Source organism: Falco biarmicus, chromosome 5 (assembly GCF_023638135.1).
Source record: "Falco biarmicus isolate bFalBia1 chromosome 5, bFalBia1.pri, whole genome shotgun sequence".
NCBI classification, from domain to species: Eukaryota; Metazoa; Chordata; class Aves; order Falconiformes; family Falconidae; genus Falco; species Falco biarmicus.
In genome coordinates, this window is record NC_079292.1 from 68692218 (window position 1) to 68710922 (window position 18705).

At 40.1% G+C, this 18705-nt stretch overlaps 1 protein-coding gene across 3 annotated transcripts in view; it reads left to right on the forward strand.

The window, feature by feature from the left end:
* The window catches only part of ADIPOR2 (adiponectin receptor 2), a 43394-nt gene extending 24689 nt beyond the window's left edge, over nt 1-18705 (forward strand). For 2 of the 3 annotated variants that reach the window (XM_056338978.1, XM_056338977.1), the window contains exons 3-8: nt 11181-11300; nt 13187-13358; nt 13974-14160; nt 15203-15390; nt 16596-16789; nt 18249-18705. In XM_056338978.1, the coding sequence (XP_056194953.1) occupies nt 11181-11300; nt 13187-13358; nt 13974-14160; nt 15203-15390; nt 16596-16789; nt 18249-18380 (993 nt within the window). In that variant the 3' untranslated portion in view covers nt 18381-18705. Of the gene's footprint in view, nt 1-9388; nt 9471-11180; nt 11301-13186; nt 13359-13973; nt 14161-15202; nt 15391-16595; nt 16790-18248 lie in introns of those variants that run through there. The other variant, XM_056338979.1, reaches the window with a different exon arrangement.

An 18705-nucleotide genomic window follows, 5' to 3' on the forward strand; every position in this document is an offset into this window, starting at 1 on the left:
AGACATTCTTAGCATGTGTTAGTGTTTGTTACGGTTTTTTTTTGGTGTGGTGGTTTGGTTTTTTTGTTTGTTTGCTTGCTTGTTTGCATTGATCCTTATGACAAAAGTATGTTTCTTTTTGTTTTGGCTCACTACAGATACTTAGCTGTCTTGTATTTCATGTCTTCTCTCTTTCTTAGTCTCCTAAAATGTTGCCACAGAAATTTTTTTTTGCCATTTATGTGTTGGCGTTCTGTCTTGGACTGTATCACTTTCTCTGCCCTATGTGGCCTCCTGCCTTTTTGACTTTTTCTAGTCTAAGCTTTTATTCCTTTGTGATTTCTTGTTTTTAATACTGTGATACCTTTAAATGTTTTTTCTTCTTAAGGGTTTGAATAATTGATGCTTCAGATGGATCATCCCAAAACATTCTGCTGTTAAAAGTACCAATATTAGCTTCCCACATGGCCTTTATTTTCTGACATACCGCAGTGTTCTAAATAGTCTGGAAAAAACATTAAGCTATATATCCTCTGTCTTGTGTAAACCTTAGCACAGCTGTTACTGAAATCCCAGCTAGGATTCACTTTTTTGCTCTACTGTACATTCTGGCTATGTGCAACTGCCTTAGAAGACATGACATACTAGTTGAAAAGCATGGTTTTCCTCTGGTTTCGAAGAGGCTGTTCTTTAGATGATGGTAATACAAGGTTATTGTTCTGTAGATGGCAGTAGTACTTGGGCACACAAGCTGAACATAGCCTTATAAAAGGACTCAAGCGATGGCTGCTGTGTTAGTATTCTACTGGCTAAATGCAACCAGGTTGAAGCTGATGGTAGCAATCAAGGAATTCCTGTGTTGAAGAAGGAAAGTCGATGGTCCAAGCACCATGATAATTTAATATGCTTTTAAATGCTGCTAGTTTTGACAAGTTAATCATACTGCCTTTCTTGAATATCATAACACAGATGTATTCTAGTAGATACAATACTTGCCCGAAATTTACTGGGCCTAAGACTTGAGGTATTACTGTAAAAATATGTGTGTATTTATCCTGTGGTAATATTGGATTGTTTACTTTTCTGCTTGCCTCCTATCACCCTATTTATATCATTGCAGCTCCTTTATAGAAAATCCATCCCAGACTCTCCTATACAAGATTGCTTTCTGTCTGCCTACTTGTATATCCACTTTCTGCTCCATGTGTAGGAGGAAGCAGTCTGAGCTCTTAAGAGTTAGGAGTTTTGATGAATTTGATGAATTATTTTAATAGCCTTTTCTAAAGAGGTGTGTGTAAGCATACCATTGTTTTGTTCAGAATTATTTTCCATCTCTCCTGGAGCTTGCATTGTATACTACCTGTTTCTAATTTTGATGGGCCAAAATATAGGTCCTCTTTAGAAATAAAGCATCTTCATGGAAAAAAATAGAAATGGTATTAAGAAATCAAATGTAGCCCCAGAAGTTTTTTCTTAGACCTTTGTCCCTGACACCAGTAACCTACCTGGATGGTTGCATAGCTGTGAACAAAAAATTACATTAGATATTACTTTCTGTAAATTTTGCCGTTCACTCAATACATGTAGCAAAGATTTACTAGCTGTGTTGAGCATGCTTATCCAAAACAATAAAACAGCTGCATTCTTCTGCCAGTGCTGTTAATTTGCCAGTTTTATGATGAGGCTTATGAGAAGATACGGATCATAAAATCAATATCCTTTTACACCTGAACCTTTTAGTCTGTGTTTTATCCCATAGCTCTGTCTTCTCTCCTAGAGTGCGTATATGTTCATAGATTATCCCCTCTTCCAAGTCTCTGTTCCAAAGAATAGATACACATCTTGCTATCTTGTTTAAACAATGCAATTAGTGTAGTGGCAGAGGAGTGGTGTACCTTCCGTGACTGAGCATTAGTGATCATTTATCTGAATGTCAAAGATTTTGTGGTGAGAAAAGGACCAGGCAAGCTGCATAGTTCTTCCCATTTTTTCAGCAGTTTAAACTTTTGGTTGTTCCCCTTCCCCCAGTTCATATGTGCTGTGTGTGTGCTGATAAGGCATTTTTCAGCAGATGCTTCCCTTCTGTAGCATGCTGGATTGCCTAGCCTTTGGGACAGCATTCATTCTCCTGTCCTAGAGTTTCTGTGTCTTAACTGCCTTTATAATTCCAGCAGTGATAGTTCCTAAAGAAATCTCACTGTGGCTTTGTTAAGCAGACACAATCAAATGCATGTGACTACTTATAACCTGATAAATGGGCTCTTCGTGCAGCCCTAAAACCTGTGTTTAGTTCTTTCCTTTTATGCTTTAACCTGTCAGTGACAGGAGATGAACAGAACTGTTTTCTTTGCCTTTGTTCCAGTCATCAGACTTCCGTGTTCCTGAATGATGATTTCTTTCATGCAGTTGAGCTGCATTGCGCAGTTGTCCTGTGTGGCACTGAAGTGTGCCCGTGGAGTGGAGACCTGTTGCTCTAAGTGTTTGATGACCTACAGTAAGGGTTTGGGAGGAGGTGTGCATAGCTCTGAAGTCATCTGAGTGGGCAGAAAAAAATTGGGCAAATACTTACCTGGATTGCTTCTTGGGGAGCATGGGTTTTGACTTTAAGTGGAACTTACTTGACCTCTGACAAAATTAATGATACCTGCATGTAGCTACAAGAGTCTTTCTAGAGCATAAATACCAAAGTGACTTGAGGGAGGGAGGCAGAAGGATGTAATGGATTTTAAGGTACGAAAGGATAGTTTTAGAATAATTGAAGGTGAGCAAATGACTTGAGGCTTTTAACTTGAATTGCGAACTTAAAGCCTTTTCTATTACAGAAGTGTGTACCTACTCTTTACAAAAATATGACTGAAAAAATAGTTATGACATTAACAGAAGGGTGTATGTAAACTCGTGGAATTGTCAGCTTGCCTTTATGGTGCCTGCTGAGTGCAAAAGATTTAGGCGAAGTCTTGAAGGTCAGAGATAGACAGTTGTCTTAACGGTCTTTCTGCAGCTGATACTCAAGTTCTGATTGCCTTAATTTTTTTTCTTTATAGATTTACTTGGAAGTTTCTTGCCCAGTTTGAAACTATTTAGCTTTATTTTCAGTCTAGCATTTTACTGTTGGTACTTTGGAGTTATGATTAAAAAACTTGGCATCTGCTTCTGTATTTGCTTTCTTCCTGCATTGCGTTACAGGTTTTGTTGGTAGAGGTTGTCTTTTGAATGTGTATGGTAGAGGCCTGGCATAACAGAATTTGGGGTCCCACCAAAACATGTTTGCTTTCATTTTAAAGCAGACTGTTCAAAATTTGTTGTTCTGTAGACTTCTTTATCACCTCTTCCTTTCTTCCATTTTTGTAACTCTTGGGAAAGAATGTTATTTCTTCGAAAGCATGCAAATTGACATTTTTACTTTGGATCAAAAAATCTTAACGTCTGAATTTCTCCTTCACTTGGTGTTCCAAGTAGTGGAAGTAATGTGTATTTTACTCAGACTGCTAGTCACTGAAGTAAGTGCTTGAATCTAGTATCTTTACAAATAGCTTTTTTTTTTTAATGGCAGAGTGTGGATATATCTCCACATATTCCCACTTAAACAGTATGAAACACGTGATATGTCTGTGGAGATAGTTTACAGGCTCCACAGGCCTGAGTGGTTGGATGCTGATGCGTCCTTCACTGACAGTTGGCATGCCTGGTTTATTAACAGGCTTTTAGAGCTTGAATGTCTGCAGAAAAGGCACAAACTGGTGACCTAGTCAACCGTGAGCAGACAGTATTCTGCACGGAAGTCTGGTAACGTGTAGGAAATGGCCATGTCTCTGTGTCTGCCCCATCTCCCAGAAAACTCTCATGTAAATTAAGAAAGTTGTAATAGGTTGTGGCTTGGTAAGTTGCAGCAAGGTTCAACTGTCTCCTATTAGTCTGAAGAGTCTTAGCTCTTTGAGAGGGGAGGTGTTGGTACTCTGCTGAGTTTGCCTGCCTGCCAGCTGGTTTTGTAACCACTGCTTGCTGTGCTGTGTGTTGAAACTAGGAGAGGGAGGGAGCAGTTTTGTTTATAATTCACTGGCACAACTGTTTCCCTGGCCAAGGGTTAGATTCCACAGGTTTTGCCTTTGTTCTCCTGGAGGTTGTATCAGCCGGATCTGGGCAGCAGTACAGGACATGAGGGCCTTTCACAGTGATAAGAGTGCTGTACTGGTGGGTTAACTTGCATCTTCCTTCAGCTGCTTTAGACTGATTGACTCTTCTCTTATGTTGAGTTCAGCAGTGCACTTTCAGTCTCTCTTTGTTTATTTTTTAACAGAGCACTTTTTTTCCCTAAGCCCAGCATGCTTGTTTTTTTCTGCTGTCAGGATTAACAATGACAGAGGAGCACAAAATGGCACATGTGAATCTTCTGTAGTAGAAACAATTTCTACAGGGTTTGCTCCCGAGTGTATTGATTAGCACATGTGGGCATCGAGGTCCTTGGCCCTTGTCAGGTACTGGGCAATGACGGAAAATCGGTAGTTGCTACAGCTTAGAGATTCAGCAAACCCTTTTCACTGAAAGATAGTCCTAATAAGGGTGTACTAGCAAGGTTGCTGAAGCCAAAATGTGAGTTTGTCCTAGGACTAGTTGCTAAGCGAGTGTTAAAGGTTAGACCTTGTTTTTAATGAGTGCCAGCAAGCAGGCATCTATGACCAGTTGTATAAAACCATTTCCAAGTGCTGTACTAAATGGAGTGTAGCTTTTTATAAAAAGGTGACCTACAAAGGAGAAATGCTCAACTCCAGGAACCTTTGAGTACTTAACATTTTGACCAGTAGGCTGAAAGGGTCTTTGGCACAGTGCTAATGAAAGACTTTTTTTGGTCCTGTGACAGCAAAAACAGCTTTGCGCACCCTGCGTAGAGGGTGAATGTAGTTAGCCTTTTGGAAGCTGTGGTGTATCTCTGTTTACAAGCCTGTCAGATTAAGAAAGAACATAAACTCTAAATGGCAAAGCTGTTATTCTAAAATAACGTGGTATGTGCGGAAGCTGGAGGAAGTCAGGGAAAGTTTTAAGGTGCTGTGCTTTTCCAGTTAATTGCTTACAATCCAAAGAACGTAAACTGATGAAATTCTGAAAAATGTGCAACGAGCTTTTAGAAATGGCATGGCACCAACCTATCACTGCTTTCCCTTTATGAAAGACGGGTTGGTAAAAGGTCAGTTGACAGAATGGGTACAGGAGCTGCTGAAAAAAGCAGTCTGGCTAGCTGAAAAGGATGTTACAGGACTATGGTTAGAAAAATAGCATTTTTATATTACAGCCTTGTGAATGTATCTTGGGCATTATGTTGAATGCTCTTGAGTTACTGAATCTGGCATGCTGCCTCAAGAAATGTTAAATGACTTCAGTGTCATGTTAAACACTATTAATCATTCATCTGATGAGATCAAGATAAAAAAGAGCAAAAATTCCAAGTCTTTGTGTCTTCAGTTTAATATGGGGGGTAACAGTGGTATTAGAAAACTTATGCCTGCATTTACAACTTGCATTTTCAGAATAGAATTGTATACAAGTACCGAGTTGTATGATTAACACCAAGGTGTGGGATATTAAGTAATTTACTTTCTCTGAACTGTCTTGCCTGTGTTACAATGACGTGTTCATACCAGGACAGAGTTCTGGGGGGAAGCCTCTGTCAGCTGAAGGAAGCAAGAACTTTAGAACGTATTGAGACTGCATCGCGCTTTGGAAATTCCTGTGACGGGAGCTTTAGGGCACTGGTGACATCTTGATGGTGAATTGCCATCACAAACAGTTGAGCTTTGAGACATGGGACTCTATGAACTCCAGAATTTAATGCTACATAGGTATGTGCGCAGTCAGTTCGGCCGTCGAGTAACTGAGCAATGACTCTGTCCAAAAAGGAACCTTAATACAGGACAGTTCTGCCCTTTCTGGGGTTTAGGGGACTTGTATTACGGTTACGAGTATTACTGGTTAATGTGTGTACTTCTGGTTCTGCGTCAAATACCTTACATGCAACCAATGAAAACTGTCAAATTTCTGAACGTGTGGTCCTGAAAGCTGTTGGAAGTTCTGTGAATACAGCAGCATTTTGAAGTGATCATTAGTTTAACCTTCCTTAATGCATGCCTAACTAGGTTCTTAGGCTCCCTTTCTAACTGATTAACACTACGCAAAGGAGGCCTGAAGATCATTTTGCATCCAACTAATATGTGTCAAAAAGAAACCTGGCCTCACACATGATCCCCAGAAAGTATTCTGTAGTGGATCTCAGTAAAATGGGAGCTGATGCTCCTGTTGTTTCTGTTGCACTAGCTTGAGCTCTTAAATTGCTTGGTTATTTGAACCAACTTTATTATCTGATAGGAAGGTCACCTAGCAAAAATGTGAGTAATTTCTGCCAGATTAGTATTGGATCAGCTATTCAACCCAAGGATCAGAGGGGTGCTAGAAGCAGTGTAAAGGAAGATTGGGATGAGAGAGAAGAGAACCCCTTTTGCCAGAGTAAGCTTCTTAGGTGGCTTCATTCAAGTGATTTGTTTCAGTTTGCACACTCTAGTAAACACAGGTTGATGACATTTTCTAGCAAAACTGCAGTCTGAAGTGATGAACAAGAGCTTGCTTGTCATCTGTGCAAGTAACATCCACGTGCAAACTCAGATTTGTAGAAATCTTTAAACTGACATAGAGAAACTCGGACCTCAAGAAACTGCTTTTACCATTGAAGTCCAAGTGGGAAAAGGATTTCTGGAATCTTTTTCTTCCATTACAACTTGACTTCTAACAGCCTTTTCCATTGTAAGGGCATTAATAAAAAGTGTGTCTGTTAACAGATTTGAGAGCAGTAGTATAAAAACTGTTTATCTATGTGAGAAGGATAAGCTGTTGTAGTAAACAAGAAGTATATATTGCACTTACTAGGGCAGGTTTTACTGAGATTTTCACTGAAACAGGATCTTTGGCTATGTGATCTGACTTTTGGACTGTATTCAAGCAACAAATTGTACTAAATTTAAACTTCTACAGCAGCTGCACAAGTTTAAAAAAAGTGATATTTTAATGTTAAACTTATTTAATGGTGGGCACTGTGCAATTGGGCTCTTAGGTTTCTTGCTCTTGTTTGCTCTGGTGCTCTAAGTCTTGGTTTAGGCATTGAACGTTTGCATACCTACTGAAGCATGCACCGAAATTCTTGTTTAGAAGATGATCTGTCCCTTGAAGTGTGTTGCGTGGATCTCTGTACAAAGTGGTATAATTAAGTCTGATTTCTACCTTTCTTTTACCTTCTTGTCTATCACTTACTACAAAAGACTCTGGAAAACCTCCCAAAATGAACTGAATATGGATCAACCAGTAAAACTGTTTTCATCTGGCCATTGTCACTTGTCCTTCAGGTTTAGTTTATTCTCTGGTACCATTATTCAACCTACAGATGCTTTTATACTTCTGTCGTGTAATTTCCATTCTTGTTAGGTATCTGTACTATGTTTGTTGGTAGCTTTAACACTTTGAGTTTGCAAAGGGGGTAGGATTAAAGCTGGAAGAACTGTTTGGCATTTTGATGGAACTAGGTGTCCAGACTCTCTCAAGTTTAAGTATACAGAAGCCATGATTTCTGATTTGTATGAGTGATTTACACATCACTGCATATGTGCAGCAGAATGACAGCTGATGATTGCAACAAACTTGCTTGTGAATGTGAATGAAACAAGGGAATGAGGGTTTTTATTTAAAGATACTCTAACATGCTCTAAAGATTTCACAGAATGATTAAGTCAAAATTTGAAGCTGCTTTTGAAAGAAAATGAGTAAATTAGATGACACAAAAGAATCTGAAACGTTAGCTGAGTGAAAATCCTTTTGGTCAATGATCTAGAAAGTACAAAGGCAAAAATTATTCTGAAAGCACTTGATCCAGGCTATACCACACCTCATTAAAAGTGTCAGTATCAGTGTTTTGTTCTGGGCTCTCATTTCTTGCGTGGTTTTAGGCAAGTGAGATTATTTACCCAATGCGTTCCCCATTTTAAAATGTGATTCTGTGGATAGAACTTAGAAATAGTTGAAAACAGGTCCTAAAGCATATGCTTGTTTATGTTCTAGAATTTTCTTGAATTTCTGATAAGATCAGCCAAAGAAGAGAGAATGGGGGGAATCGATACAAAGGAACTTATCACAGTGGAAATCTTAACAACGATATGCCTTCTGAACCAAAAAGTGGTATTTTTTTCCCCCTTCAGTCATTGTCTGAGGAATTGAAAGTCAATAGACTCCCTCAGGTTTCCAAGTGAAAACTGGCATTGGTGTTGCACTCCAACTATAGCTTTCCAGCTTCCAAGAAGCACAGTCTTCTGTTCTTTCTAATAGGATGATAAGGGAAGGAGTTGAGAGAGGGTGTGTATTCCAGAGCAGACCTCATTTTGCCTCCATAGCAAGAAAAGGACTAAGAAGCTGAGCTTTAGGTTTTTTCCTTGAATGCTAATTTTGTGGTTTGATGGCAGGAACGAGATAATAAAATCAGTTCCATTTTCTGGCAGTAATCTGGACTGTGTCTATGATATGAATTATTTTAATCACTAAAAGAAGCTCAGTAATGATTTATTTGTAGGCACGTTGCCAAAATGCAAAATTTTGGACCAGTTCATAAATAGCTGTGCTCTTCGAGCTTTACAGTCTGTTCAGATTTAAACCTTCCCATGATCTTAGAAGTGAAAGTACATGAAGAGGGGGAAATGAACATTTTTTTGGCTTTGAGTCACTGGGCAGACTGCAGTGAATACAGGCTTTGATTCTGTAAGGGACCTTTTTTCATTCAGTCCAACCCAGTTTTGTAAATTGAGGATTACTAAGTTGTTCACCCCATTCCAGCTGGTTATTGTGTGGTGCTGGGGGAGGGAATAGCTAAAAGGCATAGTAGTGCTTCTTGTATCAGGTATACTGGAACTTAAACACCAGCCTTGCTTTTCTGTAAGGTGTTTCTGGAGATGGAAATTTGTGCAGACTATCATGAGCATCTCTATCCAGACTCCCTGGCAGGGGGCTTGGGCTAGATGATCTTTAAAGGTCCCTTCCACCCCAAACCATTCTATGTTTCTATGGTTGTGAATTAATTATTTATAATATTGAAATCTGAGAACCCTAACCAGAGAGATCCATTAGTAGAAAAAGCCAATAAAATTGACAGTGTGGGAAATAATGTCAGTGAATGTTGTTGAGTCAGAATGAAACCAAGTTTGTTTGTTGTTAATACACTTTCTGGTCCAACAGGACATGTGTCTATCTTAGAGGGATATTAAACCTATTTACATTTTGATGTTGCCTGATGCCTTCCATGGACTTAATGGGATAATTTAGGCAATGAAAGTTTATTTAATACTGTCTTATAATGCTGTAGGATCTGGCTGGAACTGATCAATATTTAAATCAATAATCAGCTATAAAATATGAAATCGTTGCCAAGGCTTGCTCAGAGGTGGTGTTGACTGGAGTGGTAAACGAAGGTGAGTAGACAGTAAAAGGGACATGGATTATCTACAAAGATGCTTTTAGTCAATCAAGTTGTCCTAGTGTGGACAAGTGTGAGGTCATACATAAAATGCAAAGGATGTATACTATATATTACATAGCAGAGATCTGCATTCTGGATAAGTAAAACTGGGTCAAGAACTATGGGGGGACAGCTCTTCAAAAGGTGAAGCTTCAGTGGCTACTGCAAGCCTTGGGTACAAAAGCAAGTACTAGCATGTAATTTCTCTCTCTTGGAAAACTAAAACATTGAAATCTAGATAGCTTACTGTAGGTTGGAAGAAGTCTCCTTGTACTTAAAAAAATTAAACCTTTAAGCAATTTGTTCAGTGAACTTGTTGATGGATATAGTTAACAAGGCCTCACTTTAAGGAGGGAGCTATAATGTGGGACAAATATGCAGCCAGATCCGATCTCTGACTCAAAATTCAGGACATTAACCTGAACATTATTGATAATAATTCATAGATAAAAAATGTGAGGGTATATACTAGATTCTCAGCTGCTTTGGCATTTTCAGTAAGTGGTCTTGATTTTAAAGTTGTTAAACTTCATATGCAAATAGAGAGAAAAGTGGTGTGGTTTGTAATATGGAGGAGCCCAGTCTCAGAGCAGACTGTGGGGCTTTCCTGGCTTGGCCATAAGGTGCATAGCAGCTTTCTGTGGCAAGCCTGAAGGGTACAGAAGGCTCATTCTTTCTTTTCTAGCTTTCTCAAACTTGTTTACCTTGGAAGCTGAAGCATTGAGGGGAGTCTCTGATGGGCCATGAGCATTGTAGTAAGCAAATGGCAATCAATGTAGGACTCTTGTGGTCCCGTTGATTTTTTTTTTTTTTTTTTTTTTTTCCTAAACGGAAAGCTAGAGTGTATCATAATATGTATGTGATGTGATAAGTCAACATAGGATAGAAAACTAACAAGTAATTAGTGATGTGTACAGCTGAATATCCAGGCTCAGGGGTTTTATTTGTTTTTGTTTTCATAATTCTCTTGTTACACCTTGAAGATATGAATGTTTCTCCTTATTTGAATTTTGTTTAAAACTCTGAGGTCTGTTACTGCTTTCTTTGATAACTTGCCTTTTGTCTAACCAGCAGAAGTTTCGTACTAGTTTCTGAAGTATCTTGAAAGTCAAACAAATGAGTCAGTGTCCATTACTGGATTATGAGCTGAACAGAAGTGTCGGTTAAACAGAATAGAACCTCAGATTTGAACTAAAAATTGAGGTGAATCATTTGTAACAGGGTAAACTGATTCCTCTCCTTGGCTTGCCTTTTATTATCCTAAAATGCCAGATACATTGTAGAGGTACTAAGGCAGGCATAGTGATATTGAAGCATAAAATAGGAAGTAATCCTTCCCTAGAGGTGGGTAGGCTGCAAGCCTCGGACTCAGTATCTGGGCTTTAATGAAGCATAACATATAGAAGAACACTGCTTTCTCCCAAACCTGGTGAAAACATGTGCAAAATGGATTAGACATGTGAGTTGTTCTCAGATACCTAAGAACGTAATATTTTCTTTTGCTGGTTCTTTTGAATTCCTTCCTCAGTGCTGTACAAGGAAAGAAGACGTCTTTATTTGCCAAGACCTCAAATCGTAGTTTTTCTAGGGAAAACAGCATCACCTTTCTCTGTTCATCTGTCTACAAAGCATTTTCTCTATTTATTTATTTTTTTCCCTCCAGTGTTCTGAGGATTATAAACACAACGATGAGTCACCTCAAGAAGATGAAGGGTTTATGGGTATGTCACCTCTTCTACAAGCCCACCATGCTATGGAGAGAATGGAAGAATTTGTGTGTAAGGTAAGGTTATCTGAAAACTGCTGAAGTAGTTTCCTTGTTTAGGAAGCTCCAGTGGGCAAAAGGCTGCGCTACTAATGTGAGAGCAGGTACACACCATCCCTGCATGGGCATATCATCAAGATATAATATATCTTGTTATCACTAATAACACTACAGCTTCTCAGGATCTCAGTCTGTCATAAATGAATGAATTGTAAAGCATGGAACAAAAGGGATTACAAATGAGACTGTAAAGCTGATGATGCAACTGAGGAGTCTGTCTTGAGAAACACTGGTGAGTGCAAAGCAGAATAAAAGCCTTCTGGTTCAAGGCACTTTGATTTACAAGGTCATTTTTTTCTGAGGTTTCTTCAGACTTGCAAATATTTTGCTTTTCCAGCACCATTTGCATCCATTGTAGAATAAGCTTTGTCCCTCACTCGAAAGGAAATCAAGGTTGTGTTAAAACTAATCTAAATAAATCCATTGTAGATTTTGTAATTGCTGACCTTGGCTCAATTTTTGCTGCTACTTAGAGCCATGGGGCTGTATCAGTGTCTGGCCCTCCTTTCTTAGTGAAAGGAATGCTGCCCCTTTGTACACTTGTTCGTGCTGGTTTTAAAAACATCAAAGAATAGTTCATACTGAGACACCCTAGTTACTTGGTAGTCTTTAGTGTGGGGGCTGGTTTTTTTTGGTGTTTTGGTTTTGGTTTTTTTTTGTTTTATGAGTGTGGTATGTTTGTGTTTTGTGTTCTTTTTTTAAACTGTGCATCTTTTCCACTTTTCAAATATTCTGTAGGGTTAGTTGTGTAAAATTAATTCCCTCATGCTGTTCCTACCTCAATTCAAATTTTTGATTCATGAAGTACACCAGTTATTCTTTTTTTAATGTATTTAAGAACCCAGTCTTTAACTGGGTTGGTTATTCTGATTGGTTTTGTTTTGCTTCCATAAAGGATTTAAAAATTCTGGGTTCTTACTGTTGAAACAGAAATAAGAATGTAGCTTTTTAAACTTAGTGTTTCAGGATTCTTCAGGCTCGCTGCTGTGTTACTAGCCAGATGACAAATCCAAGGAACACTGCAGAAACAACCCCGGTACATAAAGCAATTCCCCGATACACCTCTGCTTGGCAGTGCTGCTTCTGTCACCAGACTGAAGACTCCATGTATTTTACGTTACTGAAGCAGTGCTAAGAACACCTGTGCACGCTTTTCCCATTTGGAACCAGCTGCAAGAATGGATGTGTGCACTTATGTTCTCTCTCCCTTTAAAGGAGAAATCTGATGGAATTGAGAGTCATGGATCTGTTGCGTTTAACTGATCTGTCATCATTTGTTTTGGGAGTGTGGGAGCAGTTGTTCTCCAACCTGCATCAAGGGATTGGACGCTTCTCAGTGGACTCTTGCCACTTCACGCTTTCTGGCCCATATTGGTGCTGATGCGTAGCTTTTTCGCTAGACTTCCCCAAATGCTAGCAGATGTATACTTGGATGGGCTTGTGGTTGGAAGACCAGGCTTTCATTATTTCTTGGAGAGAACTAGCTGCAGGCTTCTTCAATTAAATGGAAAGGATGATCTTTGAAAATAACAGAATGTGGAAATGAATTAAATACTTCATTAGCAGTAAAAAAGCCCAATAGATGTCCTGTTCAATGAAATGCTGAAGTATTTCTTTCTCTGGTAGTGTAGCTCAACTTCATGATATGTTTTCAATAGGGAACAGTGACTTAAGCATTATATTTCAAGTGTAAAGCCTTTTCCCCAGACATGTGTGTCCCATCAGCCCTTTTCTATATACTGTACTTACCGATAAACATTTCTGCTAATAAGGGTTTTTTGACTTTTGCCATACATCAGTTGAAGTCAATTCCCTACATTTAACTATAATCTTCTAACTTCTAGGTATGGGAGGGCAGATGGAGAGTCATTCCCCATGATGTTCTGCCTGACTGGCTAAAGGACAATGACTACCTGTTGCATGGACACAGACCACCCATGCCTTCTTTCCGGGCTTGTTTCAAGAGTATCTTCAGAATACATACAGAGACTGGTAACATCTGGACACATCTTCTAGGTATTTTCAGCTTGCTTTAATGCTAATTGGCTTTATTGCTGTCTGTCTTTGAGAGCAAGATAGAAAGGGATGTGGGGTGGTCAGCATTATCATTCCAGTAGTAACCTGTTAAATTAAAAGGTTGGTAACCCTCTCCTAATTTTTTCCCATGAGGGTTGAATGGGACTTTCTTAATTATGGCATTCAATACAAATGAATGGACTAAAAAAAAAATTCTGAATGTTAATAAATCACTGGTAGGTATTCCCCCCGCAGATGTGTAGGTGTTAATTGAGATCGCATTTCTTGCCACAGAAACACACTTAAATTGCAGCTTATATGAGTGGCTTTCAACTTGCAAGGAGCCTTGAAGGGAGGGAAAACTCTTCTCTTTGGACAGGCATCTTGGAAACCAAGTAAAAATGGAGAGTCCGTGCAAGTCTGTATTGTATCGGTCTAAGATGAAATGTGGTTGGGATGCGTAACTGAAGCAGGGCAGTACTTTATTCTGCATGTGCCTGCTGGTTGTCATGCAGCTCCTATGTTTAGTGCTCCTGTACATGACAGTTACACTTTTAGAAAGAAAAGCTTTCGGTGTGCATGAACTTGACGCCTTTCTGTCTTTCTGTTTTTCAGGATGCGTGTTCTTTCTTTGTCTGGGAATCTTCTACATGTTCCGGCCAAACATGTCCTTTGTAGCACCTGTGCAGGAGAAAGTGGTTGTTGGATTGTTCTTCTTGGGAGCCATACTCTGCCTCTCCTTCTCATGGCTCTTCCACACAGTTTATTGCCACTCTGAAGGTGTTTCCCGGCTCTTCTCCAAGTAAGTGCCTAGAGAGGCAGGGTAGGCCAAATACGAAACAGGTGGGAAAACAGGGTTAGGGTTTATGTCTGGAGCTCCAGTGTAGGAGTTGTTTGTTGCATGATGGCACATACTTTGGAGCAGAGTTGAGCAGAGATTCAGTGCAGCTTCTTCTAATTATTGTTTGTTTCAGCATGAGTTTTTGTGGTGCTGTTTTAGTCTTAACTCCTTCGTTTTCTGCTGTTTGGCAGGTGTGTGCATGCATCTTATTGCTGTAAGTAATAGCTTAGTTGCAAAACGTTGAATTTTTAATGCAACTGTCAGTTCTTGTCGTTTCAACAATTCTGAGTAACTCTGAATCTTAAACTTCTGTAAGGCAGCTCCACAATATGTGTCAGATGTCTTGGTCTTTTTGTTTTACTATGTGTTCTTATTTGGCTGCTCCTAAATATCTCTTACTTTCTAAGATTACTCAATCTAGGATTGTGTAATCTGCAAAACCACCTCTGAAGTAACCCAGCAATTAAAATCCCCTAAAAATTAACTCCATCTTTTGTAGGAGCATTTTGTCAATTTGTGGTAAAAAGCAACTGCTGTAGGAATTCCTTTTCTTCACTGGTGTTTAGAAACAGGGTTGAAAAAATGCAACATTATTCCCCAGTGGTCACTTTAAGCTGATGCCTAACTAACTCCTGCTTCTCAGATACTGAAGTGTTTGTATTGGCTGGCTCTCACAACATTGTGTGTGCCCTTTTTTGTGTTTAGAGGACTCTTTTTTTTGTGCTGCTTTTTTCCTCATCTGGAGCTTAAATCTGAGTTTTCTTCAAAAAGCTTTGGTCTAAAGGCTGCTGTAGGTATTGCTGATGGCTGTCCAAAAATGGCCTTACTAGCTGTCTGTCAAGGTAATCCATTATTGTAGGAGGGGATTGGTGGAAGAGTTGCCTTCAGGAAGAAGGTTGCAGTAGTGAAAATAAATTCATTTTGCAGTGAGAAGTAGACAGTTGGTCTACTAAGGACTTCCAATGGTTCACAGTTCTTATCAAACACTTTTGTTTCCTTCTAGGCTGGATTATTCTGGCATTGCACTTCTCATAATGGGCAGCTTTGTACCATGGTTGTACTACTCCTTCTATTGCAACCCTCAGCCTTGCTTCATCTACTTGATTGTGATTTGTGTCCTGGGCATTGCAGCCATAATTGTCTCACAATGGGACATGTTTGCAACCCCTGAATACCGGGGTGTAAGGGCAGGTAAGACCTGAAGTTAACTGTTTTGCTTCTTGACTGCCTTGCCTCCTTCCTACTTGCCACTTAGAAAAAGTCTCAGAAAGACTTAAGAGAGCATAACTTTGTAGAAAGCTAATGTTCTTGGATTGGGAGCTTGATTGATTTTCTTTCAGCATTTGTTATAGCCAGCTGGATGCACAGATAAGGGCTGGTGCAAGTCCTGGAAGTGCATTCCTGAAATGGACAGTAACACATGCAGTAGGAAAGGTAGTGCAAAGTATTCCTAGCTATATCTAGCAACTTTGCTCTCAAAAAATGATGGGCTGCTTGGTGTGTGTATGTGTACTTCTCCTGTTTGTCTTGTCTTTGTAGTACTAGGCTCAGACACTAGCAAATCATTGAATGATTGAATTAATCTGAGTGATTTGCCTAGATAAAATACATATTTAAGACAAAGAGCCTGAACAAAACCAGATTTGATTTCATGTTCTGAGGTAGGAAGAAAGAGAAAGCTTTAGGGGGTAGCTATGGAATGTGCACACAGCTGGGTTGAATAGTAGTATTTCTTGTTACTTAACCTGCACATGCTGTCTACAGTAAATCTAGATTTCCTGGACAAGCTGTAGGTATACTTTCAGAGAGTTCAGCCTTCCAAATTTAAAATATGTGGATGGGACACGATTATTCTGCGCCCACCCCCTGCCCCACCCCCTTTTTTTACAAGATATCTGTACTTGCTGATAAGATCTAGATGAATAAGCTGTGTTCTCATATATGGCAGATAAGATGATCTGCAGATGCTACTTTTCTGTTCCCTAGGACTACTTGTACAGTATAAGATAAATAATCTCTTTGTTGTCTCCCCTTGCCTTGCGTTTGGGAGATGATGGTAGAATGAGCCGTAGTTCGTGTAGTCTCAGTGCCCTCTACCGACCAACATGTGCAACTGACTCTGCGTTAAAGCTGGCAAACGCAACCAGTAAACGAAATATTTCACCATCTGCTGGAACATATACCTAGGTAGCTTCTGGTATATGAAGGAAGTCTGTGCATTCTTCAACTTCCTTTACAATAAAGCGCTTCTGGGGACCTCCGGCTTCAAGAGTTGTCACCTTTCTGCTGCTTTGGCAAATACTGAGTTTTCTTTCCATAGCTTTTATGTTTTCATTGTCTCCCTTTACCGCCACTGTGTTCAAACCTGACTCTCCCACATTTTCTTTACCTCCCAGGAGTATTTCTAGGTCTGGGTCTTAGTGGGGTTATTCCCACCCTGCACTTTGTCATCTCTGAGGGGCTCCTGAAAGCAGCCACAATGGGGCAGATAGGCTGGCTGGCACTCATGGCATGCCTGTACATCACTGGTGCTGCACTATATGCTGCCCGCATCCCGGAGAGATTCTTCCCTGGCAAGTGTGACATCTGGGTGAGTCTACAGGATGACTGGATGAGGAGACCAACATGAAAGCTGTTCCCCTTGAGGCTGGAGGATGTTGTGTCAATGTTTTCTAATTGCAAGTATCAAACTGCTGCACCAGAAGCATAGGTCTTCAGGGGCCAAACAACTGTGGGGTCTCTGAGCCCTGCTTACCTGGTGCCTGCTGGTCTGAGGTAACTGCTGGTGTGCAAACTCAACCCAGCACATGCACTAGATAGCTTTAGTAGATAGGTAAGCAACTTTTTGAACCTTTTTGTCTGTGTGTGTTGAGAATCCTGCAAATACATCTTAACCATGCACTACTCTGCACAGAAGCAGGGTATTTCTCTCATGTTCACTGTGTTCTCTGGCACCTTCACCATGTCTGGCAGCTCATCTTGTGCGGCCAGTGAAAGTGCTGGATAGAGATGGTAGACTTTGGAGGGATCTGTGGCCCAGAAGAAGGGAAAGTGGGGTGAGCAGGCGAGTGGGTGAAGCTTGGTATGAGGGAAAGGATCATGAAGTCTGTGGAGGAGGGATTGCATAGGGAAGATGTAAAGAAAGGAATAGGGTGAGCAAAAGTAGAGATGAGAGGACGGTGTGCCTTTGGAAGGCCACTGTACTTGCACTAGCATAGTTTAAGGCTGCTAAAAGGGACCAGAAGTGAGAATGAGGCCTGGGTTGTTTGAGTGGTTTTGCATGGCACCAGTTTGCTACGTCTGTTTAAATGGCCAAACAAAGCCTTGTTATGATAATGAGCTAGACTCCAAAAGCGCTGGTGTACCACCAACTCTTCCAAGCTTCCCATGGAGCCTGCAAATACACATCTGTAGAAATTTTTCAAGAGCATTATCCGTATTTTGGTATGGCTGCCCTCAGACGAGGGCATGCTTTGTCATGTAGCTCCCTTCTGGTTTTCATTCTGCTGTACTATAATCAATAGCATCCAGGGCATTCATTCAGAACATCTGGTTGTTTCTAGGTTTTAAAATAATACCATTTTTTTCTGTTCTGTTTCTCTGTGGCAGAGAAATAAAATAATGTTTAAAATCCACTTAGCAAAACTCGTGCTTGTGACCAGAGCAGAGTTTGTATCTTTTATCTGTATGAGAGCCCTTTTTACCAATAAACCACCTGTGTGGTGTGGAGGAACTAATTTTAAGTGTCCTGCTTTAGCCTTTTGCCCAAAGCTCTGAAATTATGCTTGTCCCTTCGCAGAGAGGTGTGACCAGCTGGTTAAGATGACTGAAAGAAATGGATGTGTGTGGGTGTGTAGAACTTGATTATTTTGCTAATGATGGGAGAGGGATGGACTTCAATACACAACCTGGAGAACTTTGCAGCTTGTGGTTTGAGGTACTGCTACGTGTTACTGTGTACTTCAGCTGAATGTGTGGCTTTTTTGGAAACAGGGTAGTGCTAGAACCCAAAGTACCCCGGCTGAACATAAGTGTTTTCTTTTCTGCAGTTCCACTCCCATCAGCTGTTTCACGTCTTTGTAGTGGCTGGTGCTTTTGTGCACTTCCACGGAGTTTCAAATCTCCAGGAGTTCCGTTTCACAGTTGGAGGAGGCTGCACAGAGGAAGAAGGGATGCAGTAAAACCAGCCTTCAGCCCAAGATCGTAACCAAAACAGTACCGCAAGTGCGGTTGAAGCATACAGGCTAGCAAAATGAATACCTAAGAAGAATCCATGTTTCAGCTGATGGGACACGGAGCTTCATGGGGATTCTGACTAACCAAGACAAATTCTATACCTCAAGCAATGGAATGAATCAATTTGAAGACCAGGAAATTCTGAAACCCTAACTTATTCTTGGGATCTACAGATTGAGCTACAGAGGACCCTTTCCAAATCGGCTTCTGTTCAATGCCATATTTATTTGTAGAACTGGGGAGGGATAGCTTAGCAGTTTCCTTTTTTTT